At 41.7% G+C, this 27,877-nt stretch overlaps 13 protein-coding genes across 13 annotated transcripts; 4 read left to right on the top strand and 9 right to left on the bottom strand. All coding sequences in view use genetic code 12, as the record gives it.

The window, feature by feature from the left end:
* Positions 1 to 395: 395 nt before the first annotated feature.
* PICST_57286 (transcription elongation factor S-IIMeiotic DNA recombination factor (STP-alpha)) lies at positions 396 to 1,280 on the top strand (the record flags this gene model as incomplete). The annotated part of the gene is made up of 1 exon (XM_001383705.1): positions 396 to 1,280. The coding sequence occupies one exon, from the start codon at positions 396 to 398 to the stop codon at positions 1,278 to 1,280; it is 885 nt and encodes a 294-aa protein (XP_001383742.2).
* Positions 1,281 to 1,404: 124 nt separating this feature from the next.
* CYS4 (cystathionine beta-synthase) lies at positions 1,405 to 3,225 on the bottom strand. The gene has a single exon (XM_001383352.1). It carries the CDS (start codon positions 3,031 to 3,033, stop codon positions 1,549 to 1,551), a length of 1,485 nt encoding a protein of 494 aa, XP_001383389.1. The 5' UTR covers positions 3,034 to 3,225; the 3' UTR covers positions 1,405 to 1,548.
* A 343-nt stretch (positions 3,226 to 3,568) lies between these two features.
* On the bottom strand, positions 3,569 to 5,791 carry PTR3 (transcriptional regulator of peptide transport; the record flags this gene model as incomplete). Its single annotated transcript, XM_001383351.1, has 1 exon — positions 3,569 to 5,791. The coding sequence occupies one exon, from the start codon at positions 5,789 to 5,791 to the stop codon at positions 3,569 to 3,571; it is 2,223 nt and encodes a 740-aa protein (XP_001383388.2).
* Positions 5,792 to 6,301: 510 nt separating this feature from the next.
* On the bottom strand, positions 6,302 to 8,002 carry PICST_30636 (predicted protein; the record flags this gene model as incomplete). The annotated part of the gene is made up of 3 exons (XM_001383350.1): positions 6,302 to 6,514; positions 6,587 to 7,375; positions 7,466 to 8,002. The coding sequence occupies 3 exons, from the start codon at positions 8,000 to 8,002 to the stop codon at positions 6,302 to 6,304; spliced, it is 1,539 nt and encodes a 512-aa protein (XP_001383387.2).
* A 514-nt stretch (positions 8,003 to 8,516) lies between these two features.
* Positions 8,517 to 10,115, bottom strand: PICST_43531 (predicted protein; the record flags this gene model as incomplete). The annotated part of the gene is made up of 1 exon (XM_001383349.1): positions 8,517 to 10,115. One exon carries the CDS (start codon positions 10,113 to 10,115, stop codon positions 8,517 to 8,519), a length of 1,599 nt encoding a protein of 532 aa, XP_001383386.2.
* A 277-nt stretch (positions 10,116 to 10,392) lies between these two features.
* Positions 10,393 to 11,931, top strand: PICST_57770 (predicted protein; the record flags this gene model as incomplete). The annotated part of the gene is made up of 1 exon (XM_001383704.1): positions 10,393 to 11,931. The coding sequence occupies one exon, from the start codon at positions 10,393 to 10,395 to the stop codon at positions 11,929 to 11,931; it is 1,539 nt and encodes a 512-aa protein (XP_001383741.2).
* A 65-nt stretch (positions 11,932 to 11,996) lies between these two features.
* PICST_19605 (predicted protein) lies at positions 11,997 to 13,121 on the bottom strand (the record flags this gene model as incomplete). The annotated part of the gene is made up of 1 exon (XM_001383348.1): positions 11,997 to 13,121. A coding segment is annotated over one exon (1,125 nt), but the record flags the coding sequence as incomplete, so codon positions are not given.
* Positions 13,122 to 13,675: 554 nt separating this feature from the next.
* PICST_56833 (predicted protein) lies at positions 13,676 to 15,106 on the bottom strand (the record flags this gene model as incomplete). The annotated part of the gene is made up of 1 exon (XM_001383347.1): positions 13,676 to 15,106. A coding segment is annotated over one exon (1,431 nt), but the record flags the coding sequence as incomplete, so codon positions are not given.
* Positions 15,107 to 16,011: 905 nt separating this feature from the next.
* DIP5.3 (dicarboxylic amino acid permease) lies at positions 16,012 to 18,004 on the bottom strand. Its single transcript, XM_001383346.1, has 2 exons — positions 17,106 to 18,004; positions 16,012 to 16,987 (listed from the first exon to the last, which is right to left on the bottom strand). The coding sequence occupies exons 1-2, from the start codon at positions 17,932 to 17,934 to the stop codon at positions 16,065 to 16,067; spliced, it is 1,752 nt and encodes a 583-aa protein (XP_001383383.1). The 5' UTR covers positions 17,935 to 18,004; the 3' UTR covers positions 16,012 to 16,064.
* Positions 18,005 to 20,119: 2,115 nt separating this feature from the next.
* Positions 20,120 to 21,832, bottom strand: PUT4.1 (Proline-specific permease (Proline transport protein); the record flags this gene model as incomplete). Its single annotated transcript, XM_001383345.1, has 1 exon — positions 20,120 to 21,832. One exon carries the CDS (start codon positions 21,830 to 21,832, stop codon positions 20,120 to 20,122), a length of 1,713 nt encoding a protein of 570 aa, XP_001383382.2.
* Positions 21,833 to 23,376: 1,544 nt separating this feature from the next.
* On the top strand, positions 23,377 to 24,957 carry PICST_30629 (predicted protein; the record flags this gene model as incomplete). The annotated part of the gene is made up of 1 exon (XM_001383703.1): positions 23,377 to 24,957. One exon carries the CDS (start codon positions 23,377 to 23,379, stop codon positions 24,955 to 24,957), a length of 1,581 nt encoding a protein of 526 aa, XP_001383740.2.
* Positions 24,958 to 25,088: 131 nt separating this feature from the next.
* PICST_57750 (predicted protein) lies at positions 25,089 to 25,967 on the bottom strand (the record flags this gene model as incomplete). Its single annotated transcript, XM_001383344.1, has 1 exon — positions 25,089 to 25,967. The coding sequence occupies one exon, from the start codon at positions 25,965 to 25,967 to the stop codon at positions 25,089 to 25,091; it is 879 nt and encodes a 292-aa protein (XP_001383381.1).
* Positions 25,968 to 26,887: 920 nt separating this feature from the next.
* On the top strand, positions 26,888 to 27,643 carry PICST_57121 (predicted protein; the record flags this gene model as incomplete). The annotated part of the gene is made up of 1 exon (XM_001383702.1): positions 26,888 to 27,643. The coding sequence occupies one exon, from the start codon at positions 26,888 to 26,890 to the stop codon at positions 27,641 to 27,643; it is 756 nt and encodes a 251-aa protein (XP_001383739.2).
* Positions 27,644 to 27,877: the final 234 nt, after the last annotated feature.

Genomic DNA, 27,877 nt, shown 5'->3' with positions numbered 1-27,877 from the left:
CTCCTCTTCTAATAGGAGTTCTATTACTAATGTGCTTTATAAGTTTATGAAACTGAAGAATCGCAAGAAGTATATGAAAATTTTAATATTAAGTTTTTATGGAAAGAATGCGAATAAAGAATCAGATATCAGCTACCATATGCAACACGTCCGTTTATAGGATCCTTTAATAACTTCTTGAACAAATGTATTATATATGAAGAAACAGTATACTCTAATAGAAAGACTGGTTCGTTTTTCTCCAGTTCAGCTCTTGACTGAATTCAATGTCCTGTACAGACTGCCTCACGAGAAAAAGATTTCGAACTAATCTAACAAATATATCTTTAATCAAATAACTGGAAATATACCCTAATCTTTGTCTTTCATTCATACTTCACGTCTTCCGTTACACTATGGACACTAAAGAAATCAAGTCGACAGTGCTGAATCTCGACAAAGCTTCAGACGATGCCACCATTTTGAAGCTCTTGAACATCTTGAATGATGGAGTCAAGCCCTCTGAAAAATTGTTGAGGGAAACAAAGGTTGGTGTCGCTGTTAACAAGTACAGATCCCACAGCAACAGCGACATCAACTCGTTGGTCAAGAAGATGATCCGCACATGGAAGGAATCTGTCCAGAATGAGAAAAACAGCAAAAAGAAGACGGCCTCGCCTGTTTCAAATGGAAATGCTGCAAGTTCAGTCAAGGAAGAAGTGAAAAGTGAGGCCGGTTCTACCAATAGCAAGTTCCACCAGGGACCCAGGAACCCCAAGACTGATGGAGTAAACACAACTTTGTATGATAACAGTACCAGAAATGCATCTGTCAGCGCACTTTATACTGCTTTGGCTATTGAACGTGATGATCGTCTGTCGCATATCTTGAGCGTGGCCAGAGAAATAGAGAGTGAAGTGTTCAAGTCCGAGTATCTGAATGTCAACGACAACTACAGAAACAAGTTGAGAACTTTTACCATGAATCTACGCAACAAAAAGAACCCGGAGTTGAGGGAAAGATTGTTGTCTGGAGGAATCAAACCAGCAGAGTTCATCAAGATGTCTCCTAACGAAATGGCTCCAGAGGCTTTGAAGAAGGAGATTGAAAAATTGCACAAGAAGAACTTGTTTGATGCCCAAGGTGCCACCGAAAAGAGAGCTGTTACGGACAGATTCACCTGTGGCAAGTGTAAGCACAAGAAAGTGTCGTACTACCAGATGCAAACTAGGTCAGCAGATGAACCTTTGACTACGTTCTGTACCTGTGAGAACTGTGGAAATAGGTGGAAGTTCTCATAGAGACTTGTTACACTTGTTGATGATGACAGTAACCTCATTGTTACTGTCGCTGTAATTTACATAAATTTTTGTACCAGCATTCTATATTCGGTATAGTGTTGCTCCGGCTTGGTCATGGCATATTAGCATTCTCTTTTGTATTTGTATTATATTAATTATTACATCTAAAGCTATATAAGACTTCTAAAGGAATCTTGGAAGATACGAGTCTTCAAGAATGTATATCTTATACTGTTTAGTTTCTCATCCAGGGCTTAGTTTCTTTCACTTAGAAAGCAACATTTTTGGTTAAGAATGAGATCAAGTCGACCTTGGTGACGATTTGAACTGGCTTCAATTCATCATCAGTAATGATAGCATTGGAGTTGGTTTCAAAGAACTTATTCAACAATGCCAAGGGAGTATCCAAGGTAATTGGCTCGTAGGATCTCTTAGTAAATCCAGACTCCTTGGCGATGGTGAATGATTTCTCAAAATCAGCCAACTTTCTGAAGTCGATAATGACAGAGGCGATCGAGTTCGTTAATTGAACTTTTTTGGTAGACAACGACTTCAAGATCTTGGATAATGTGACCAAACCAACCAATTTACCACTGTTGTTCAACACTGGCAACTGGTCAAAGCCGTTGTCGTGCAACAAGTCAAAGGTCTTTCCAACAGTGTCAGACAAGGTGACAGTGACGACAGGAGCCTTACCAGCAACCAAGTCCCTGATGGTCTTGCTGGCCAAGAAGTCATCAGATTTGTTACCGGACGAGCTGGTTTCATCTACAGCGAAGTTATTGATCTTCATCCATTCGTCATCAGCAAACTTGGACAAGTACGATCTGATAGAGTCTGGGAAAACTACAACGACTACATCGTCTTCGGTCAAGTCCTTGGCTACTTGCAAAGCAGCTTGCAAAGCAGAGCCGGAAGAACCTCCAACCAAGATACCTTCTTCTCTGATGATTCTTCTGGCCAACTTGAATGACTCAGCATCTTCTGTCTTGATCCAGTTGTCGACATACTTTCTGTTCAACACGTCAGGAATAAAGTCGTAACCAATACCTTCAACTAAGTAACCTTCAGTACTAGTGTTTAATGATTCTGGCTGGGCCAAGATAGAACCCTTAGGGTCAGCACCAGTGACTTCAACCTTTGGGTTCTTTTCCTTCAAGTATCTGGAAATACCGGTAATAGTTCCTCCAGTACCTGCACCAGCTACGAGGTGAGTGACCTTACCCTTGGTTTGTTCCCAAATCTCGAAACCAGTTCCGTAGTAATGGGCATCTGGGTTGGCTGGGTTAGAGTACTGGTCCAAGATGACTGAGTTAGGAATTTCCTTTTCCAACTTCTTGGCAACTCCAATGTGCGATTCAGGAGCATCCCAAGCAGCTTCAGTAGGAGTTCTAATGATTTCAGCACCCAAAGCCTTCAAGACAGAGACCTTTTCGTTGGACATCTTTTCTGGTAAAGTGATGATGGTTCTGTAGCCCTTTACGGCAGCGACAAGTGCCAAACCGATACCGGTGTTACCAGAAGTAGGTTCGATCAAAGTGTAACCTGGCTTTATTCTTCCAGACTTTTCAGCTTCCAAAATCATGTTCTTGGAGATTCTGTCCTTGATGGACCCTCCAGCATTGAACAACTCTACTTTGGCATACACCTTAGCCTTGATACCATACGATTGGGGGATCTTGTTTAACTTGATCAAGGGAGTGTTACCGATGAGATCCAAAGCGTTTTCATATAATGGTGGAACTGAAGACATTTTGTTGTCGATTTAGAATGAAGTCTTCTGAATGAAATTAAATTGAACTAGTGAAAAATTATAGGCCTACACAAATAAAATGAGACTGGTCTGAGACTAGCTGAGATGAGGTAGTACGGCAAATGGCTCAGAAGCTTAATTGCGTTAAAAATTGTAGCTTTTTTTTGTATGGATATTCTTACAAAACACTACAGCTCCAATATTAGCAACTATTTCTAAGAGAAGAATTGTATAATTGGCTGATAGATTCATCGCCAAGGTCTGGTGATACCGACTTTTCACACGGTGCTCATCAGAAAAATCCACTACTGTGGCTCTATTAATGTACAGGAACTGCCGCATGGAATGGATGAGCCGCAGGGCGGTAGCTGCGAAAAGTTTACAATTTATGATTCTGATGGTGGATAATAAAGGTGAAGTTACAGAATGCTTCAAAGGGCAATCGCAACTTTGTGCCAATTTTAACCGATAAGGAGAATAAAATGAATTGGAAAAAGTCATTAGATGTGTTATTCATAAATATGCATACATAGTCTTAGAATGTAAGAATCTTACACTTAACCACATCAAGGTCTTCGCCAGGAACACCTTTAGTAAAGTCAAAAACCGAAAATACACCTTTTCTGTCAACTGCAAAGATCTTACCTCCATCAGAGGAGAATTTAATGGCTGCAGCTTCTGTGAAACGTTCGGCATTTGAAACCTCTCCAAGGAGAATTACCACCTTCTTACTTGCTCCAGAGGTAGAAGTAGTAGACTTCGACAGAAGGTTAGGGGTAGGGATTAAATAGAGACGGCCATCTTTGTCCAAGAAGACTATACCATCTCCTCTGGGAGAGAGTGAGAATCCATGGATCAAAGATCCTACCTCAGATATCTTCATGACCGTCTCTGCTGCCTTAATACTGCTATACTCTTCATCTTCCATACTGTTAAAACTATTCTGTACACTGTAATTGTCAGAAAACGTATGGTGTTTCATAGAGTCTATCAACGCTCCATCCAACCGGATTACTACTGGGGGTCTACTCTTTAGCGAGCATGACGAGATCACCACGGTGTTCGAGTTAAGTGCTCCAAACTGCAAATCAGTGATGCCTTCATTGGTCATCATTAACTCGTAGTCGGCATCTGCTGTTTCTTCGGCTAGTTTATCCTCACCCTCTACATCACTTCTGAATCTTTTACTCTTGTACGTTGTATCAGACCATATCATGCGCGGTCTTCTGTAATTTTCACCGTTTTCGTTGGTACTTCTAAGCTTAATCACTAGGTACCGCGACTCCCAGGCCGTGCAACATAGCAAATGCGTAGAAGTAAGATTAAAGCGCATGATTTTAATGGGATCTCTGTAAGGTATAGTGATGGTGATGGGGTCGACTTGGTGAAGGTAATTGTCCTCCGAGGATAAGAGTCTATGCAAGATGATGAATGGCTGTTCTTTTCCAGATAACCGTTCTCTGGCAGTAATACCACACGCTACTAGTCCGTCATTAGGTGCTATAGCTATACATCTTATGGGGAAGTTGGTGATGTATGTATAAACAGGCTGACCAAACTGATAAGGTGACATTCTATTAACGTTAAACACTCTCATCATGCCTTTTGTTCCCGATATGACAAGATAATTCTTTGACAAACGACAGTATAAATGGTCCCACAGTTGGAGTTTCTTTTTCAAATCTGAGTCAGAAGTACTAACGCCATCATTGCTGGTGTTGAAGTCGTTTTTTATGACAATTTCGCCAGTCGCCGACTTTGCTCCGTTGAACAGATTGAGACTACTACTACTGTCTCCATACTCTCCTGTCAGCTTCCCACAGCAAATAAGCTGGGGTTTGACTCCATAATTGTCCGAGCCACTGATTGGAACTACGTACTCGTACAATTCCCACTTCTTCTCAGTTATAAGAACAAAACGCGTCACCTCCTTCCCAATATTGAAGTCCAAGTAGGTGTGGATGTTACTGCCTATAAAATTACGCTTGATGATGGAGCCCAGCTTAAAGGACAAATGCAATTTGCTCAGTTGGGTAGCAAATGTAGATAGTTTCCGATGGTAAGGAAAACATTTCGAGAAGTTGTACTCTTTTTCTTCACTGTAACTCTTTACAAGTGACTCATCAAAGATCAAGTTGTTGGTATTGAAAGTAGACTCTGCTCTATGGAAACTTGATTCTAGACCGAAATTAGGCGTGTTATGTTGTGGTGATAGAGATGTCGAGTTATGGTACAGAGGCAATGAAGAATTTGCTACAGGCAAGTCCGCCAGGGCCTTTCCAGGCTGAATCGCTATAGGCTGTACCTTAGCATGGTCAGGCGATGCTGGCTTTTCAGGCATCGATGCCTGATCCTCTTCTTTGGCAAACTTGTAGAAAAGTGTAATAAAATCCATTGAGTCAGAAGCAGAAGATCCTTCAGCTATTGCAGACTCAATTCCTCCTCTCACACTTTTTTTGGAAGAGGACCTTCTTCTCCTCGAAGAAGTCTGGAACGAAGAAGAAGACTGTGACGTGAGTTGATAGTTCAACAGTTGAACTATCTTAAAGAGGTCTCTAAGTGGTTTGATTTCACTGAGTATTGAGACGTTTTCTGTATTGCAATTGGGACATTTGCCACTATTATTGACTTTATCAATTGAAAATCCAGACTCTGAAGCGAGACATCCACATGTAAGCACAGATGCATCAGAAACCAACTGTGAATAGCCCGGAAATCGAAGCAACGACTCCAAGCTGGAGATCTTGATCTTCTCCATTGATTTCAAGTCGTTCATTAGAAGAGTTAGAGATAATGGGAAATATATCGCATATTTGAAGAAATAAGGATATCCTTGGGTGAAAATTCTCAGATAATCTAATCTATGCGACTTGAGCCGTACAGGAGAGACAAAAGTTGGAGATAGAGATAAAGAAGAGGCTTCATGAGATTTGGATTTTGGTGCCAGTGTTTGTATGGAGAAAAATTGTCGTAAACGAAGAAGTGAACACTTTGTGAATGTGGCAATATTTATACTTATTTCTCTTGTGTGTTATCGTTTATTTGCTACTAGTTTTTCTTGCTGATTTTGGTGTCTTTGATTCTGTTGGTAATTTTTCGCAGCCTATAATTTCTTTGCTCAATCCTATAGCTACAGCAGACTCCAGGTCTTCACTCATCTGACTTTAATTACAACTATAACTTTGTTTCTTCTCATATATATTTTCTCATTGAGGTAAATGTGAAAACATGAATATCGTAGAACTATATATATGAACATACACCATAATTAACCTCTCTTATCTTCATCATCCTTTCCACGAAGGTTCACTGAGTTACCATTATATGTATCCACGTCTTTCTTGTCCTTATCATCTTGCTCATCATGAATAGTCTGGACTCTACTAATCAGCGACAATCCTAACGGTTTGGGTGTTGAGGCTCTACTGTTGTATACTGAAGGATTATTAGACTCGTCAATGAAGAACGACGTAGGCCCTTCCTGTTGTAAAGAAGAAGACGAATTGTTGTTCGCAGGTTCCGAGATGTTGATGAGAGAAGACGATGAAGGCACGTTATTGTCGATTGAAAACAATGGTGGTCTCACAGGGAAATCTACACGAGACGAACCAGATGCTGTAGCTGAAGGTCTGGAAGGACTGGTGGGATCACGTGGACTTCTGGAACCATCCGGTTCATCATAGTCTTGATGCTGATGTTCCTGAGTGTCATCTACCCCATAATCAAAGAACGAATATAAAGCACTTCCTACTCTGGCTAAAGTTCCGCCTACACCCCTCAATATACCTCCTGAAGTCTTATTGGTAGGATACGAACTCAGGTACTTATCGTCATAAATAGGCTTCAAGATCAATGCAGATCTAGGGCACAATCCAAGGTCAACAAGCTTCTGGAACTCTTGCTCATCTGTATAAGTCTCTCTCGGTAATATCGGGCGGTGAAAGGCGTAATTTGTAGGCTGCGGATACGAAGAGCTTGCAAAAGATGGTAGGGAGTCTGTGGGAGGTATTATTTCTGTTTCTTTATCCAACCACTCCCTTACAGTATTCAATGTATCTGATGACAGAAACTCGTGCTTCAATGAACTTCCATCGAAAAGCTTTATTGAGAGAAAACACACATCATGTTGTGCTGGGTGTGCTGGAGATTGTGATTTGGGCTGTGGAGAAGTTGATTCTGAACCATGAAGAATTTCGTCCATCTCTCTTTGTCTCGAGAGTCTTTCTTTTTGATCCGCCTGAAGGAGTACTCGAAGCCTGAGTCTCTCTTCTTCCTGCTTCTTTCTAGAAGCTAGATATTGTTTATGGTACTCCGAAGCTGTTCTGTCATGGGCTGATTGTGGCTTGGTAGATTTGACAGTTTCCACTTGTCCAACCGGGCTTTGAGAATGTCTCTGGTTATCCGAAGATGAAGAAGCTGTTGGCAGATCTACATTTGCGACTGTCGAATTTGTTGCAGATGTATCTGATACTGGATCTGAATGTATTTGTGTGGCTGTGTTAGGAGCAGGAACCGATGAAATGGAAGAATTAGAAATATTAGCGGCATTTGCACCATTTGTATCAGTTTGTGATGTTTCTGGACCTGTTGAGATTTGGTTTGTTTCAGCTATAATTACATTGGTTACTTTTTCGACAAATTGTGCTTCAGTGGTCTCTCCAGAAATCACGTCTAGCAATTTTCCATTCTGGATAATATAGAAGCTAGGAACAATCAAGTTCGAAAATATCTGCTGGAAATAGCCAAACTCTACCGTGTCTTCTACAAGCTTCAATGTCACAAATGACTCCGTGACAAGTTGTCCTATTTCGCTATCTATTGCCTCCTGGCTGTGGAAGAACTGCTCGAGGAACGTAGCCAGATTCTCTTCCGAGTTCACCGATAAGAAGACAAAGAGTGGTTTACCGAGACGAACTGTGGCCTGTACGGCCTCTTGAACCGAGGATCCAAAGACGGGAATCGTATCCATTCTGTGCTGAACTGTGAAAGTCGTACGGATTCTATAAATCTTTCTGAAAGAAACTTAACTCAGAAATCTCGATAAAAGAATCAGTGGTTCAAAAATGTCAAGTGTGTGATTTTCAGTGGGGCAAAATGGAATAGGCATATTATCGCTGTATGTTATGTGCGCGCGGAAAAAAAAAAGTGTACATGCAGGACATTGATAGGAACGTATGACATCCAGGGTCCTCCAATATGTTAGGCTGAATGTTTGTAAGGTGACAAGGGAGAGGTTCGGGAAAGAAAATATGGAGTGGAGAAGAAACAGGAGATAGGACAGGTTTGTGTATTTTTGACTATTCAATATTGTTACTACTTTGAGTTTTTTTTCTGTCCACATTTCTCAATTAGATGTGTTTGGGACGATATGTGAATTATATGTGGAAATATAAGTGGTTACTTCACGAATAAGCTAGACGATGTCAAGTTATCTGACTAGTTCGTCCAATTCACACCTATTGATCTTCATCTTTGTGATATTTCTAAAATGCCCTAACGGGGTCAAACATCTCGAGTTCTTTCTCAAGCTCTTCGACCGTCGTCTGACAATTCACTTGTAAATGATTCTTCTCTTGACTAACACTGTCACTTTGGATCTGTTGAATCTGAAAGGCAAATTCGTCAAATTCGTGATCGATGTAGTTGACATGTTTATTGAGCTCTTCGACTTCCTTATCTTTCTTATTCAACTGATTTTTCAAATACTTGTTCTCAAACCTAAGTCTGCGTGTCTCGTTTTCCAAGTAGTTTATTAGCTTATTGAAATTATCGCTCGCCAGCGATGGCGTCTGTTCCGAGCTTTCCATTCTTTTCAATTTGTCGGTTAATTCTTGGACCTCTTGTTTAAGAGAAGTGATAGCATCCTGATCACTTTGACGCAACAAATCCCATTGCACAGGAATTGTGGACAACTTAGTTTTGTTGGCCCTGGCTGCTGTTTTGATGGTTTTGACTTGTGTGGCGTAATTAAGGGTCTGGTACGTTTCCTCAAAGTCTATAGGTGAAACACAGAAGATCATAAAACTACGCGAATTACCTGCCAAATTCTCTTTGAGAAGGTATGTCAAAATAGAATCTCGGTAAGGAACAAGTGCTGGTTTGGAATTTGGGTTTGAAGAATTGGCAGAGAGTAAGTTTATACATCTTCCCAATACACTTAGAGACTTGTTGATTAAAGTTCCTTCCTTTATTCTGTCCTGCTGTCCATACACTTTTGTTTTAGCCAAACGCTCAGAGCCTGCTAAGTCTACTAATTTAATGTTCGACACCATTTCCTCATCAGCATCACCAATATCTAACGACGAATCCGCGTCAGCAAACTTGGTCTGCTTAAGAGTCAATGTTATTATTGCATGTGATCTAGAACTCTTGTCATTCATAGAGGTTGAGGCAGTAGACCGTTTTAAATTGCCCTTGTTTAGCAAGTTCTTGAAATCGTCGTAATCATTAACAATGAAATCTTTCACATTTTCCACATACGGACCTGTTATGGGATGTTCTCTTACGCGGCATTTGGTAGATTCTTCTGATCCAAGCAAATCATTAACCTGCTCGTTATAAATCTCTATATACGAAATCTTAACTTCGCAATTGATTTTCTCGTTAATTAATAGCTCTTTTTGACCAAGAATATCTTTAATGATCAAAGGTATAAGGCCAGGGTCGTTTCTATTGCCCATCATCGTGTGAGTTTTACCTGAACTCGTTTGTCCATATGCTAGTAGACAGACGTTGTAACCCTGGAAAAAGTGGTTAATGATATCTGGCCCTGTTTTCTCATAGAAGGCAGAGTTGTCTACAAAGTTATCCTGATGTCTGTCAAAAGACCATATCGACTCGTCAAAGGTGTACTTTTTGAATTCTTCTTCTGAAATTGAAGGCGACCCTGGACGATTTTGTTTATTCTTTTGTGAATGGAAAGTAGATGTGGTTGGTACTTTTAGAATCGTAGTCATAGGACTCTCTACAGGCATTGTGATTAAACATTGCTTGGAAGACTCATCTTCTAGGGCTTCTTCACGCGGCAAAAGCGGCCGCACACGAACCAAAACTTTAATATTGGTGCCTTTAGAATTTGACATGACTGTCTGGAAAATCGAAACGGAAATCAATGATTATGAGGTTCAATTAGAAAGAAAACAATTCGTGAGTTCTAGAAATACTAATTTGTACTGCGAGCCGAAAAGTAAACAAAAAGACCGGAATATATTACATCACGTGAATATCGTCAAAATACATTACCTCGGAATTGCTTCCCCAGCTCAATCTCATCGATTTCAGATTCTGGTAACTTGTAACTTTTCACTTCTGCTTTACTACGAAAATATACTGAGCTACGAACAATTTTAGGTACAAAAAATGGCTGACAAATCCAAGTTCTTGGTTTTGAATCCACTGCCTGTCAATCTTGACAAGGTCTTGGCCAAGGCTAATGTTCAGAACTCGAAAAACGGCCCATTTGAGGCCATTCTTCTCCTTGGTGATGTCCTTCCTAGTCTGGCATCTTCAATTCCAGCAACAGATTTAAATGCCCCTGCTTATTTCACTGAGGGTAAAAATGGATTTCACGAGTCTGTTATTGAAGAGAATGAGCAAAATGGTTCTTCAGATTTAATTGACATCAAAGCGAACTTTACAATGCTGAAACTGTTAGTGAAAATCTTCAAATTACAATCGGGCGTAGTAGTGATGATGATTGCTGGAAGAGCTGAATTGGATGACCATAAATCCGAAGCTCTCCTATTGGTTAGAGAGAACAGATCGAAGATAGATATACTAGTAACATACAATTGGCCAAAAGCTATTGCAGCCGAAGAGAAACTACTTCTCGTAGGAGACTCGTTTATCGATGAAGTTGTCAAAGAAACAAAACCAAGATACCATTTTGCTGTGGGAAACGAACGCGGCAAGTTCTTTGAATACAAGCCTTTCAAGTGGGAATCTGGTGAATTTACGCGTTTCATCAGTTTGGGAGAAGAAGGTTCAGGAGAAAAATGGTTCTATGCATTTGGATTGGGTCTTCAACCGCAGAATGTTGGGACACAGGTTGGCCCAAATCCTTTCACGACGGTACATGTACCGTTTGTGTCAAAAAAGAGACCTGCTGAGGATGAAACGGACATTAAAGAAATTACCCAATCTAATATCGTCCCCAAGAAGGCTAAGAAAGTCACTTCTGATCAATGTTTCTTTTGTCTCTCAAACCCAAACACAGAGACTCATATGATCATATCAATTGCATCTCATACCTACATGACCATTGCTAAGGGACCATTAACACGGCCAAATAAACATTTGCGCTTCCCTGGCCATGCTATCATCTTACCCATTGAACATATTGCATCCATACGAGAGAAAACATCCAATGTAATTGAATCGCCAATTTATAAAGAGATATTACAGTACCAAAACTCACTTGTTAAGGCATTTTTGAAGAGCAACCCTTTCTACCGTCTTGTTTTCTTTGAAATTAATAGATTGGAAAACGTCCATGCCAGTGTACAAGTTGTGCCAATTCCCGAATACTTTCTAAATAAATTTTCTCAGACTCTAGAGAACAAAGCACATTCCAACAACGAACGCTACGAAAGAAACCATAAACTCGAGTTTAAAAGTTACAAAGATGAAAAGGATCCTGGCTTAATACAAACAATTAACGAATACGATTATATTATGTTCACTGTTTATCTGGATGAAAATGATAAAATGTACTTTGTTGCACGTTTGACGGATTCTTCCAAATCAGTAGATTTGCAATTCCCCAGACGAGTGTTGGCACATCTCTTGAACTTGCCGAAAAGGGTGTACTGGGATAAATGTCAACAGCCAATGCTACAAGAATCGAAGGATTGTGAAGAATTCAAAAAGTTCTACCATGATTTCGATTTTACACTTTGAAGAACGAATTACGTAGTAAATTGAAGAACTATTATAGATGCTTATAGAATTCATGAAGACAATTGTTGAAGTTCAGCAACACATTTGTCACAACCACAATTAAAGAACCATTCACTCAATTCCTTTTGCCTTACCTCCACCGGTTCATTGATGTAATTACCGTAGTCGATACAGAGTTCTTCACCAGCTGAAATATCTCTCAAGGTTGTGAATGTCAATTTGTTCTCGATTCTTTTCTTAACTACGTTGGGTCCACATGAATGATTGAAATAAGATGCAGATGGGTATACTCCAAATCCAAAGTATTCTCTTTCCTCTTCAGAAGAACTGGAATCGGACCAAATGCCAAAGGCATTGGAAATATTTCTTCCGATGGAAGATCTCACCAAATCAGAAGTGATGAAAGGCTGCAATGGAGGTAGAGCAGTTAGCTTTATGAATTTATAGATGTTGATATAGGAATACAAAAGATACGGATACTTGTGTACCTTTTCTAACTCAGTTGATTGTAAAATGCGGAAAAGATTCAATTCAAAGAGGTCTCTTTCACATCTTGGCAATTCATGCAAATATTGATTTATACTCAATGTGGTCTGGTTTTTCTCATTAGAAAACAACTTGAAGAGGACTCCAATGACATATTTGATTTCTATGTATTCACTATCAGATATTCTGGGGATCATATTGGCTCTTTTGGAAGCTTTTGTAGATGAAACTTTCTTTTCCCATAATGAAACGTTTACCCACTCCTGCTTAATGACTTCGTCCAAATCCATATTCTTTGGTGGTTCTTTGAGTTCTTCTTCATGTTTATTCAATCCATTGATATAATGTTTTTCCACTTCCAAAAGAGAATCCTGGTATATATCATCTATGTCCTGATTGCAAAACTGTTCCTTGCATTTTTCAGAGCAGAAGAACAAAGAAACTACATCTTTACCAAACTTCTTTTGGATTTTCAGCTTGAGGATTCTTCCATCGTAGTACGAGAAACAAAAAGTACATGCTTCCTTCCTGAAAGGTTTTACTATGGTTGAACTTAACGACTGCTCGCAAGTTAAGAGCACTGTTCCAGCTGGTATTTCAGAGTATGAAAAACACCCTCTGCCTCCATACTTTGTCTTATCTACTTTGAAATATGGAGATATTTGATTCAAATATGCAGTTACGTCTTCGGAAGTCACATTCGTAAGTACTTCAAGTTCGTCTGAGCTTGTGGGCATTGGATCTATGATTTCTGAAGGTACCATTCTGTCGGTTGTGTGTGCTTAATATCCATGCAAAAGTTGTATGCGAAAGGAGAATGTCTTTAAATGTGAAACGGAGATATTATCACGATCATCTATGACGACTGTATTTGGTTGTGATGAATTAGATTAGACGGAAATTAAACTAAAAGTGAATTGAAGCATTTTACTTTTTCATATTGCTCCAAAAAACGGTCTTAATATTTTTTTTGTCATCTCTGCGCATGCAGATGCGATTTTGCAATCATTTACGATTCTCGTAAAATGCGAGAATTGTTCGGAACGTCTCGTAAGTGACTTCTTGATAGTTCTGTCGAATAGCTTAAATGGTCTTAATAGAAATGTAGAAATACGTTTATTGGTGAAGTTTATGAGTGTATCACTTCTCCTTTCATAGAGCTTTTTGTACAATAAGTGAATAAGTCTACGATGCTCTGCACTCATACTATATGGTCAGATATATCTTGCAAGACCAGACCGGAATCAAATAGGTTGAAGTCCATGAACCCAAAATTCTCCAACTGGAGAAAACCATCAATGTCTGAAGGAAGTTCAGGAAAGCCCATTCCTCCGGCTTCAAGATCTACAAGAGCATACGGTGCTTGGCTAGAATCTGTAGTCTTTGTGTCAACTACAGAGACTAAGTCAATAAATTTTTGAAGTTTGTTCAATGACAGCTTTGCTGTAGCTGAACCACGAGAAAGGGTTCGAAGAATACCTAACCCTTTCAGAAGGAAAAGAAGTGTATTGTCAGATTTGTCAATGTTCAAATACACCAATATGACAAAAAGTGAAATATTACAAAAGTTGAGGTCGGTAAAGGAAAATTGCCCCAATTTAGAGTTTTTTTCAAGAACGCTGAGTAGCTCAATAGAGCAGAAAGCAGCATCGATGCAAATAGAAGACAAGTGATCGACAATAGCAGTCTCGTAGCTATTTTCTTGGATTTTCAGTTGGTTCTCAACTTTGTAAAGCAAAAACGGCTTTCCGATGTAGATCTTTGCAAGGTAGTAGTTCAAATGGAGATGGACGTTACCTCTATATAAGTCCGCTGAAGGATCGAGGTTTTCTATCAAAGCGTATTCTGGGAAGCTTGCTCTGCATTCTTCCACATCGTCAGCTAGTGCTCTGATCATCTTTGTATCGATTTCAACTCTATTAGCTGAGGTGGTTTTAGTGTATTCTAGTTTAGTTAGCTTGATGAAAACCATTGTTAACTGAATCACTACTCTTTGATTGAGATGGTTTGACGAGCCACTGTTATTCCTTAGTTCAAAACTGTACTCTGGTAATCCAACGGTGATGTCTTCGATTCGGAATAACTCTGGTTTTCCAAGATTGAACCCATGTCTTCTCTCTAAAGTGTAACATGACCACCAAAGGCGCTTCATGGCTTCAGCTTCGTAATCAGGTAGACGACTAAATGTGTCCTTGGTATAAAGTTTATTGGAAATAGCTATCTCTAAAGCCAAAGCCATGAATGAGTAACCTCCATCAGCCAATCCAAATTGTTCATTCTTGTTTGTAGTCAAAAACACTCCCAACATCAAAAGAGCTTGTGCACCTTCGATAGCTTTACTGTCTAATAAGAAACCTACAAAGGGCATTGAAGCGAAGTAGTAATTGTATCCGGGATTAACACTGTATTCTTCTTGAGGTATGGGCAATTTGGATCCAATATAATCAAAACCAGCCGACACCGAAAGCATTGACAAAACGATTACCAAAAAGGGCCATTCTCGATAGAAGTATTCCAAGTCTCCGACCCGTCTTGCTTCGTAGAGATCGACCAATTTTCCATACACTTCCAGATGAATAGCGTAGAAATAATTGGTTTCACAGATATTTAGAAAGATCTGGACAAACATCGTGATCTTTTCATCTGATGGTAGTATAGCGAGAGCTTCCTTTATAGCTGAAGACAACATTGAAATAGTTCTAGGATTGGCCACATATGGCCTCAAGCTTTGCCCTCTGGCAGCCTCATTCTTGACAACATGATCATTGTTCTCAATAAAATCAAGGAAACTTCGATCTGTTGTCATTACAAACAGCCTTCTGAAATTGTTTATTGTTTCTCCATCAGCTGGTTTGCCTTCTAGTCTCGTTCTCTGTGGTACCAACAGTTTGTCTATGCACATTTTCTTCTCAAACATGTCAATATTGTTTCGGAGCATATCAAGACTTGCATCTGGAAAGAGATACTGAACGATTCTCTCCAATTTGCAATTGTAGCTTTTCACTGAAAGGTACAACTCTCTATATTCTCAAAGTTAGTATATTCGACACTGTACTTCGATGCTTTTGATATGGACATACTTGTAATCCTTCAGAACATCCTCTATAACCTTGGGAGTTATCACACACTCCTCCTTAGAGAGTTTACATTTCGTGCAAGGAAATCCTCCCAAACACTTGGTTTTTTTCAGTTTGCATCGATCGCAGCTAAGTTGGTTAGTATTTTGTAGTCGATAATTCTCAATTGCAAGACATACGCAACGGATGCTCTTTTCCGTAAGTGAAGTGGAATTATTCGTCTGTTCCTTCTCCCTGAGCTCATCGTCTGATGATCGAGATGATAAGATCAGAAGAGTTAGAAGATTTGCAAATATGACTCTCCATGACTCCGCTATGACTCTCCTCCTGCATGGCCAGATCTACAAATGCACCTTCAGCATCTAAAGTTGTCTCCATATACGAAGTCAACCGACTTCTTATGGTGTATGGAGTTTCAAGAAGTCTAGATCTCGTAATCCTTGGCGAATGCTATAATCGTGATGGTAGCAAAAATACCTTAAAAGTCCCACGATTTACATTACAGGTGTCTCAGGTTAGAACAAATAAATTAGTGTATATTACATAATGTATTATATAGTCGTAAATGCCTTAGAAGATCCAGCCCAAGAACTTCTCGTAGAACCAATCTTTGTCGTGAGGGTTGCCTTCAGCTTGTCTGATAGCTTCCTTTTCTTCTGCTTCAGTCTTGTACTGTTGCTCTTCGGCGTCAATGACATCCCTGTAGGTGACCAAGTCGATATCAGAAGCCGAGATGATCGAGGTTCTGTAGTAGATTTTGTAGCCAAAGTACATGATAACAAATACCGGCAACACAATGTAACCGGTGATGAAGTTCTTATAGAGGAAAGGCGAGCCCAAGAAGACAGTGAAGTTCTTGATAAAGATGACCAACACACAGATGGCCAAGGCAAGGTAGGAGCCGTAAGGTTGAAGAGGCGATCTGTAGGCCAAATCGGTCTTTCTGTCGATTCCTTGAGCTTTGCAGGCAGCCATGAATCTGATGTGGATAACCAAAATACAGGACCAGGCAATCAAACCTGTCAAGGAAACGACATTGACAAAGTATGTGAAAACTTCAGCAGCTCCACTGGAGACAGTCATATAAGCCAACAAAGTGAAAGCGAAGGACAACAAGATACCGTAGTATGGAACACCCAACTTGTTGGTCTTAGTGAAGAACTTAGGAGCGTATCCAGCTACAGCCAAGGAGTAGACAGTTCTGGAACAAACATACATATCAGAGTTAGCGGCGGAAAGGACAAATAACAAGATACACCCGTTAATGACGTGATCCAAACCCTTGATTCTGGCGTTTTTAATGGCGATGACGAATGGAGAAGCACTGGCGGTGTTACCAGAGGCAGACAACAATAATGGGTCCTTGGCTGAGACACACATACCGAGGAATAAAATCGACAAGATGTAGAAAATAAGAATACGGTAGAAGGTCAATTTGATGGCCTTAGGAATGGAACGTCTAGGGTTTCTAGTTTCACTGAAGGTGATACCCACTAGAAGATGTTAGTAAGATGTACGATAAGCCGATGCAACAACGATTGCAAAAAACTCAAATCAAAAAATATAAAGCTGCAACACTTTTAATGTGTGCAGGCTTTTTAAAATACATACCCAATTCAGTACCCAAGTAGGCGAAGACAGCAGTGACCAAGACGGAGACAAAAGAGACAAATCTGCCCAAGGAGCCGCCGATGTACAAGTCTTTGGAAGCGTCAGCGTAGTGCAAGAAAGCACCGGGGTTTTTCCAGTATCTGAATCCCAATCTTTCGTGAGTTGGACCACCACCCAAGGCAATGATCCACAAGAGCAAGACAAGACCAAGACACGTACAAACCTTCAAACACGACAACCAGAACTCGATTTCTCCAAAGAATCTGACCCCAAGCAAGTTGACGGCCAAAATGATAACAAGGAAAATCGTGATCCACACACCGGGATTCAATGTGTCTTTGGAAACCCAGTATTGAACAGTTAACGAACCGGCAACCAACTGGTTAGCAGGCAAGATCAAATATTTAAACAAGTAGACGTACCCACAGGCAAAACCCAAGGCATCGTCAACGTATCTCTGACAGTAATTGGCAAACCCGTTAAGAGGGACGAATGTAGCCACTTCACCCAAACCGCTCATAACCATCAAGACCACGAAACCAATGATAGAGTAAGCCACCAAAATGGCACCTGGCCCGGCAGACTTCAAGGCTGAACCCGTACCAATAAGCAAACCAGTACCCAAGGCACCACCAATGGCAATCATAGAGGTGTGTCTGGCGTCCAAGGCCTGTCTAAGCTGGTGACCGTCCTCAAAGGCAATGTTAGAGGGAGTGGACTTAGCGACGTAGAGATCGTACTCTTGGGTGTGACGTGAAACCACTGACACCAAGTCGTTGTTGTGGACATTGTGGTTGTTGGAGTTTTTCTCCAAGTCCGACGAAGTCATGATAGGCTGTGTTCAACTAGTAGAGACTCTTTACAAAATCTAAGGAATATCTAAGGCTGGGACAGTCCAGTTCTACGAGATGGAAAACCAAAAAAACGGCAAATTCTACGGTGCTACTCCAGGATTTATATTTATATATCAATGGTCATCTCCGCCAATCTCCAGCAAAAATCGATCAGCTATTGTTCGAGATGAGACGAACCCAATTAACTATGCTTATCGTAGCAAATTCCCAAGTGCCTATTGTGGAATTCCTGCACCGCCGTTCTGCAGGCTGAACTGTTAGCCAAGAAATTCGAGAAAGACCACTAAAGCTTGTTTGGGCTCCAAGTGCCGTGACGTTTCCACCAGGAAAGGCGTAAACCTACAATGGGGTTTGTATAGGGGGCTAGCCTGGTAAGATTTGTCGGGGAGATAGCGCTAGGAGAGGTGAATTTTCCGATACCCAGAGATAACAGCGGGGGCGTGAATTTGAGTCTGCTCCTGGGCGAGATTCCAGCTGGGTTTTGAACGAGACGACTGGATATGTAGCTGTGAATTGCTCTATAGACGGGACGGAAATACTCTGCCTACAAACGGCCAGCGTGTACGGCGAGCGACGGAAAAACGTAATGCAAAAAGAAGCAGAGAAGTCGATCGCAAAAGCCTAAACTGCGTAGCTCAGGTCCCGCAACAGCTCACACTACAAATATCGGTTTGTATCATGGGGGCATTTCTGGAGCTCCTTATCTCATTTCCCTCCCATTCGTAGCAAATACCTGCCCAATGCGGTGCAGCAGCTGGTCTCTACTGCACTTTTACAGAGGACAATATTGTCTAAATTAGGCACCGGTTTTATGATATCTGCTGTTAGCTACGTATGAAATAGCCCCGTAAGGATTGGTCCAGCGTGCTGGGCAAAAGCAATAAAGAAAAGAAAGAACAATCAGAAAGCGACGCCCAGAAACCGCAGCAACCATGCTTGGTATGTGGCATGAGGGTCGGTAGAGGGATTCCCTAAAGGACGCCAGTATTTTTGGCTTGAGCGTATTTTCTTGAATCATATTTTGGCCTGAACTTGGTGAATAATTATTCCAGAGGTGACGTTAGAAGCTCCGGAAAAACGGTTGGCTGTAGCACACTTCCATGGCACACACTGGATGTCCACGACAGGCAATATGACAACATTCCCGCTGCTGTAGATCATCTCATCGGGCGCACACACCCAGGCTCTCCAGCGAGTCCCATCAATTTGGGGCCGGCTCATCGCAGAACTCCCCTACATTTTTCGCATTTCAACACCCGGGAGCATACCTTTGCTAGGCCCGCTAATTTGCGCCAATATAGTCTGATTAACTGCACAAGCCCGGCACTCCGACCCCGCCTACACTGTATGCTATTGTTGTCGTAGTGTCTGACATTGTCGCCCGTTTTTTCATCTGTGCTTCAGCCCTAATGGCTTTGTGCTACCCCGAATGCCATTCGCTAGGTCTCGCAACCTCAAGGCTTTTGGTGTTCGCCGCATGTTCTCCTGTAGCTAAGCCCCACAAAATAGAGTCGCAACAGCTTCCACAGAGGCTTGCATCCCAGACTGGCCCCACACTGAAATAAGATGACAGGGATCAGACACAAGGTCACATTAGACGGAGGTTCTCCACATCAGCCGTTCTTTTGGTTCGAAACAGCAATAAACGACATCAGAATGGGGCGGTCGCTTTGGGCGCATTTCAAGATCAATGAGATTGCGTGCATGGTTGCGAAAAGCACCGAATCTAATAGTATAGCTGGACAATCTGATTTACCCCAGACCCAACTTTTCATGGTAATCTTATTTCTAAATCTAAAGTAAATCATATTGTCTAACGTAATCGTGCAGATGCTCTCGGTAAGAGATAGTTCCATAAACAACTATTTTCCTCCATTATCCATTACTGTTATGGGAAAGAGTAAATATTTTCTGGTTCTATTGATTAACTTTTGGCGATGCACCGAATTCTGGGATGATCCACGTAGGAACCGTTTACTACTTGAAGCTAAGTTGGAATTCTGGATCGGAATGTAGTTGCCAAGTCCTCTCCACACGAATCGATCGGCATTGATCTACAGTATCGTTTTCATTAAATATTCATTAGTCTACAAGCTCTGTATAGATTAGAAAGGGAAATATTTATCCTTTCTGAAAGCAATCTGATGTTTGTGGGCTTCTCTAGTTGAAGCACCAGTCGGCGATCTTGTACCAGATCTTGAAAATGATACCCTCCTTGCGGGGATGGTTGGCGTAATATTCCTTTTCTATTTCTTCCTCTTCGTCGATCTCTTCCTTACCAGTGGTGATATCAGCTTCCGTGTCACTTCTGAAGTGGGTCTTCTTGAAAACCTTCCAGAACAAGAATAATGCAATAAAGAATACTGGGGCAAAGTACGATGTCAACAAGTTTGCAGCCGAGAATTGGCCAGGGAAGAATATCCAGAACCCGTTGAAGAACAACACCAAAATGTTGATGAAAAGTCCAAAGTAAGACATGTATGGGTAGACAAACTTTGGCGAAAGATAGTAGATGTAGGAGCTGCTCTTGATGTCGATGCCCTGGGCAGGCAATGCCTTTCTGAACTTGAAATAGCACCACCACATGCAGATATAAGTACACAACAAACCAGTTGTTGATAAGTTAATGAACCAGTTGAACACTGTAGCAGAAGAAGTAGACACACTCATGTAGGCCAAACATGACACAGCAGAACAAAACATGACACAGTAGATGGGAGCCCCGTTCTTTGTACACTTAGAAAAGAATCTAGGAAGGTAACCAGCCAAAGAGGCACTGTAAGCAGTTCTGGTGGCACCGTAGAAGAACCCATTTCCACAGGACCAGGCTGAGGCCATAATACAGGCATTGACCAAGGAATCAAGTCCATGAACTCCAACAGCTCTGATTCCAATGACCCAAGGAGAGCCACCAGCACCTACAGCACCGGCTTCTCTGGCATTGACCAAGTCTGGGTTGATGGAAGAACACAAACTGTTCATGAAGAAGATCCCACCGAAGTAGAAAAGATAGATACGAATGTAAGATCTCTTAGCAGCCAAACCAATGTTCTTTCTGGGCAACGAAACTTCACCGGCAATCAAGCCCAAAAGATCTGGACCACCACAGGAGAAAGCAGCGTAGATGAGAACATTCCACCAACCCAAAAATTGACCAGTTGAGCCAGGAACGAGATACGACTTGAAAAGTCCTCCTTCCTTCCAGTGCTGGAAACCATAGGCGTCTCCCTTAGGGTTTCCACCACACATGGAAATCAAGGAAAAAAACATCAAGCCTACGATCAACAATACCTTAAGCATAGATGAGAAGAACTCGATTTCACCGTACCAGTTGACACCAAATATGTTGAAGAAGAAGTAGGACACAATGGTGATTGTTATCCACACTGCGTTGCTGATATCAGTCCAGTATCCAATGACTGACGCCACGGCAACTGCTTCAAGACAAATGAACATCAACGAAGTGTACAAATAGATTAAGGTACAAGCAAAGCCCAAAGCTGGGTCTACCCATCTGGCGCAGTAGTGCAAGAAACTACCCTTAATGGGCAAGTATGAGCACATTTCGCCAACAGCTTGCATCAACGGCCAGATCATGAGAATGGCCCAGAATAAGAACCCTATGAACAAAGAGAGCGACCCCGACGTCATAAGCGGCAGTGCAAGACCGATGAACAACCCTGTCCCTATACTCTGCCCAATGATCATTAAACTGACATGTCTGGAAGATAATTTTCTCTTTGTTTGACCATACTTTTCAGGATCGAGTTTATCGTTGAAATCATCGAATCCGGTAGAAACATAATGTCTATCGACGGAGCCTATCTTCTCCACATCAATGACCGAACCAGGGTCTTTCTTATCAAGTGACATAGCTATAGATTAATCCCACTAAGAACAATAAAAAAGCCCAAGTCTTTATAAAATGAAGAATGTCGGTTCTAAAGTTGAATAGCAAAACGAAATGACTATTTCAACCACCTTATCGACTTGTTCTCTATTAACTGATGTCAAATGCAAATCTAGCTAGGTCTAATCTGGTAAGTGCCAGAGTCGATGCTTTTATATCTAGCAAAAGAATAGAGGAGGTGAAAAAACTGCAGTCCAAATCTGGGGTTCAAGGCTCTTGCATCACAATAGGCGAGTAGGTACCCTCGTTATCTAAGGTGTGGTCGGCATATCGTTGTTAGATTCCGTACCCCAAACCGGTCGAAATTTGAAATTCTTTTTGTTCCTTACTTATATTTTTGTGCAATTGCCGCAGGCTTCGGTACCTTTTCAGATTCCGGGCTGAAAATCTTCCAGGCAGTCTGAGACAATCTTATCGTGGATATTGCCAATAGACCTCCACTATTTATTGTGAGCAGATAGGCTATCTTGGCTAAGACGTGACATTTTGATAACGAATATCTGCCACGAACTTCAGCTTTAGGTCTACTTCTGACTATCTAAGTTCTAATTCCGCGCCTTAACTGTGAGATTGACAGAAGAAAGTGCCGTGCGGAATTGAATGCCCAGACCAGCCCTTATCTTAACACATTACCCCTTCCAGAAAGGTCTTCAAATCTGGCCCATCTCGTGAAACCTGAGTCAAGTGACCTCACCTAGTGCATGTAGCCATATGCGATCCAATCCTGGCCACAATGTCACTGGTGTATGAGATTGCCTGTTATGGAAATGCCGCTAAAAGCCCTTTTGTTATCACAGCCGAACCCGCCCGTAGCTCTCAGGCAAAGTTTTTCCGAGATAGTGCTGCTGATCCACAGATAGTACAACATCGAATACTGTGCCTGATTTAATTTCCATGTTTCCCTCTGGGACTTGAAATCAACTCCACTGGCCAGAGCTACTCAGTATTGATTGCAAATATTTTTTGTGTGGTGATGTGAGCGCTAATTTTTTCTCTCTCCAGCCGCTACCGGCTAGTTGACATTTAATTGACTCCTTCGGATTTTCGTGGGGGATCACTGAATTTGTGTATTGTGGAGTGAACGGCGTAATCCCAAGTGGAGGAGAACCTGGCAAACCACTTTTCCAGGTTTGAGTGTGCTCCTCATGGGGTCAGGAAGAATAGTCGGGAACATCCTGGACTCATTCCAGCAAGTTTATGGGCTTAGTATTTTGTAGAGCGTGAGTTCCCTCTTTAAGGCGAATAATATCGACAAGCAGATTTAGACTTACAGAGAGATTTTCAGTGAAGATCTATGGACCCGCATTGGTCCATTGTAGAGGCTTATCAGAATTGATAGCACTCTTAGCGGAATCACCTTCATTTTGTGCTGTAGCCCAAAAGATAACGCGAAGCCATTGTAGAAGAGATTATACATATATATGACGAAGTATGCATTGTCAGATCCATCTGGTTAACGTCTTTTGGCCCTGAGATAACTTAAAACCCTGAAACATACAACAAGTCGATGTCTTCCCCAGAAAAGGATGCCTCGCAAGTGGCTGTAGACCAAAAGTCTGTAGGCTCAGTAGTCGAGTTCAAAGACCCAGCTCAGCTTGAGAAACGTTTCAGTCTCTGGAGCACTTGCGCTTTGCAATACTCATTGATCTGCTCTCCTTTGGCATTAGGAACTTTCTTAAGTACTGTCATTGGGGTCGGTGGGTCCCCGGTGTTGATATACGGATTCATTCTCTCAGCTACTATGAGTTTGATCATCTGCTGTTCATTGGCAGAATTGGCTTCCGCATATCCTCATTCTTCAGCTCAGGTCCATTGGACATACTGTTTGGCTCCCAAAGCGTATAAGAGAGTGTTGTCGTTTGCTTCAGGTATTCTCTCGTGTGCTGGTTGGATCTTTGCTTGCATCAGCTCTACATATGTTGCATCCATGTTTATTCTTGCTTTGGCTCAGATATACCATCCGGATTACGTTCCTAAAAACTGGCATTACTACCTTGTATATGTTGCAATTATTGTAGCAGGGTACCTCATCAACGTATTCTTCGTCGTCATCTTGCCATACATGATTGACGTGTTGGTTGCCATCATCAACTTTGCTACTCTTTTTGTCATCATCACTTTACTTATAAAGTCTGATCCTAAGCAGTCCGCGAAATTCGTGTTCAAGAATATCATCAACGAAACAGGCTGGTCCTCTAATGGGGTGGTATTCTTCTTGGGACTTCTTCCAAGTATTGCCAGTGTATGTTTGTTTGATGGGGCTGCTCATATGACTGACGAAATTGCCGAACCAGAAAGAAATATTCCTTTGGTCATGGTGATTTCCAACAGTGTTTCTGCAGTGGTTGCACTTTTCGCAGCCATTGTCTACATGTTCTGCATTGTTAGTATGGACAACCTCAGTGTCCCATTAGGTGGGCAACCAATTGTTCAGTTGATGTATGATTCTTTCAGTTCTAAGACTCTCACTACCATTGGTGTCTTGTGCTTCATTTTTACCTTTGTAGGTTCCTCCTTCACTTACTACACTTCCACTTCTAGACTTATCTGGTCATTTTCAAAGTCCAAGGGTCTTCCTTTTGGAACTTACTTTGGAAGAGTATCGCAAACTCTCAAGACTCCAGTATATGCCTTGACGTTTGTAACTCTAATCTGTGCCATCCTAGGTACTATGATCATGGGATCTTCTACGGCATTGTATGCTGTGCTTGGTTCAGCCATGGTCTGTGTCAATCTCTCCTATGTTCCACCAATAATGTGCTTATTGACAAGATCCAAGTTCTCGATGTCTCCCTACGTTAGGTTTGACAACCAGGATAGTCTGGTCGCAGCTGTCTTGAAAGAAGGAAAGAGTTTGCCCTACTTCTCCTTGGGTAAGCTCGGTATGCCTTTAAACATCATCTCTGTGTTGTGGATCTGCTTTATCATGATATGGTTGAACTTTCCCATCTACTATCCTGTGAGCACTGCCAGTATGAACTACGCCTGCGTCGTCTTGGGCTGCACTGGTATCTTTGGTCTTGCCGTGTGGTTATTCTATTCAGCCAAGCACTTTGATCATGACGTGGACTCCAAACATATACTTTAGAAAACTTTGTAGAAATATTGAATTACTAATAATGAACATTCATGAATATTATGTAAACGAGTTTATCTTTCAAATACAAATCTCTCAATTCACTTTTGATATACTATAAACAGATATACTTTATTGTTGTCTTACCATCCTCTCTGGGACAATCTTTCATTGTCTCTGATAGAGTCGATGCTAACACCAGCCATCAACTCACCCAAGTCTGTAGAGTATTCCAAGATCTTGGCTGGGTCGTCGTAGTTAGTGGTTGCGTTGACAATTGCCTTAGCCAACTTGGCTGGGTTGTTGGCCTTGAAGATACCAGATCCAACAAAGACCCCGTCACAGCCCAATTGCATCAACAAAGCAGCGTCGGCTGGAGTAGCTACACCACCAGCAGCGAAGTTGACAACAGGCAACTTTTTCAACTCCAATACTTCCTTCAAAAGAGCCACAGGCACTCTCAATTGCTTGGCGTAAGCAGCGATTTCTTCTTCGCTCTTCAAGGCTGCAGCATCCTCGATCTCTTTTTTGATGATTGTGATATGCTTGACGGCTTCAGAGACGTCTCCGGTACCGGCTTCGCCCTTGGTTCTGATCATAGCAGCACCTTCGTTGATTCTTCTCAAGGCTTCGCCCAAGTCCTTAGCTCCACACACAAATGGAACCTTGTAGTTGGACTTGGCGATGTGGTTGATCTTGTCGGCTGGAGTCAAGACTTCACTTTCGTCAATGTAGTCAATGGACAAGGCTTCTAAGATTTGAGCTTCTACGGTGTGGCCGATTCTGACCTTGGCCATGACAGGGATGGAAACAGCCTCCATAATCTCTCTGATCATCTTTGGGTCCGACATTCTGCACACCTGGCCGGACTTTCTCATGTCGGCAGGGATTCTTTCAAGGGCCATGACGGCACAAGCTCCAGCCTGTTCGGCGATTTTGGCTTGTTCGGCATTGACGACGTCCATGATGACACCACCCTTCAACATTTGGGCCAAACCGGCCTTGATCTTAAAGTCAGACATTGTAGCAATTACGAGGTTGTAGAGGGAGAGAAAAGAGAAGAATTGGCTATTCAATTACAAAAAAGCTACCGTCTACAATTCGTGGTAAAGCCATATTTATATAGCAGAAGTGAAAATTAATTTTCAACCTGAAAATTCGCCGAGATCAGATTCGGATAGACACTCACTAACAGGAACAACGGTGAATTGTGACGTTATGAAATTCTATTAGTCATGGAGAGCAAGCAAAGGCGAGATCTTCTGACCAGCGTTCAGTAGCGGAAACTCCAGCGCCGACACTTAGTCACTTTTTGACTTCGGCGCAAATCTCCAAGAAATCACAAGAGAATATGTGAAAATTTTCAGCGAAAGGTCGAGAGACGCAAAACTGGGCCCAGATTTCTGCTGTCGCTAGAGCTGGCAGGAAGTGGAATGGTATAATTTCTGTGGTCAGCTCAAGAATTGCTTCGGTTTCTGCCACCTGAAGAGTCTCACATCTCCAAAATCTCCGGCCGTGATGGAGACCTTCGTTGCCTCCGGACACTGCAGGGCTTCTTATCAAAAACCGGGGAAACCGCTCACAGAAGCCAGAGTCAAATCAGCACGATATGCAGTTCCTGTCCTTTTGCACTGTAAGCGCCTATACGCTTGAGGGGAAAGTGCGGTTGGGAGTCGTATTTCGTTATCAATTGAGAGAAAGTGAAAAATTCCTGACTCAGATTACTTTGTAGATTCTGTAGATTCTGTAGATTGGCGTATAAAGTCTGTTGGATCTCGCTAGCTGTTCAGAGCAGACATCACGGCTACTTTTTGAGTCGTAGGAATTGCCTTAATCTCCTTTTCAGCCATTCTCCCACTGCTCCATACTGAGATTCTGTACTTAACTTTACACTACTTTTTGTTTGCTGTTTCACTATTCTTCACTTTGCACTGTCTTCGCCATGACTACATCCACAGAAATCACTCTTGGGGTTCTTGCGCTCCAGGGAGCCTTCAGGGAACACATTGAATACTTCCAGAAGGTCATAGAGTCGCATCCTCAGGAGTACAGCAAGTTTACCTTCACGTTCATCGAGGTCAAGACCGAAGACCAGCTCCGGAGATGTGATTCGTTGGTCATTCCAGGAGGCGAGAGCACCTCCATCTCTCTCATTGCCGAGAGGACCAACTTGTTGCAGCCTTTGATGGACTACGTCAAGCTGGAAAATCCTATCTGGGGAACCTGTGCTGGTTTGATCTTTTTGTCGAAGCAGTTGAAGAATGGCCGTGTAGGACAAAAGTTGTTGGGAGGCCTCAATGTAGAAGTCACTAGAAACGCCTTTGGCAGACAGCTAGACTCTTTTGAGTCTCCATTAGACTTCAGCCTGTTTATCCCAGATTGCCATGCATTTCCGACTGTATTTATACGTGCACCTGTAATCACAGAATTGTTGCACGATGGACCTACAGAGTCTAAGTCTGAATCAGACTCAATATTCTATTCACAAAATAATTACAATAACAAGGCACCTATAGAGGTATTGCACAGCTTGAAGAACCATGGCAAAATCGACCACGAGCTTATTGTAGCTGTCAGACAAGGGCACATCTTGGGAACCTCGTTCCATCCGGAGTTGGCTACCGATGATTATCGTTTCCATAAATGGTACATTGATGAGTTTGTAGTGAAATCAAAAAATAAGAGCACAGATATATAACAGAAACAATCTTAGAGTTCATACGACATCTCCATGTATATAGTTCTAGTTCTTACAATATATAGACAATTAGATAACAGTCCTTCTCTTGTGCACTTATCTTCCCCACTAGATCTAGATCTAAAAAATCTACTCGCACCAAAAAATTGAACCGAAAAGAATCAATATAGAGTTATCTAAGAGACTCTTTTCTTTTACCTGTCCTCAGACATTTCACACAGGGACAGCTCGAGA

The sequence above is a fragment of the Scheffersomyces stipitis genome, chromosome 3, assembly GCF_000209165.1.
Source record: "Scheffersomyces stipitis CBS 6054 chromosome 3, complete sequence".
In the NCBI taxonomy this organism is placed as follows: domain Eukaryota; kingdom Fungi; phylum Ascomycota; class Pichiomycetes; order Serinales; family Debaryomycetaceae; genus Scheffersomyces; species Scheffersomyces stipitis.
Note: the sequence above shows the minus strand (reverse complement) of the source record. Positions and strands in the feature narration are given on the sequence as shown.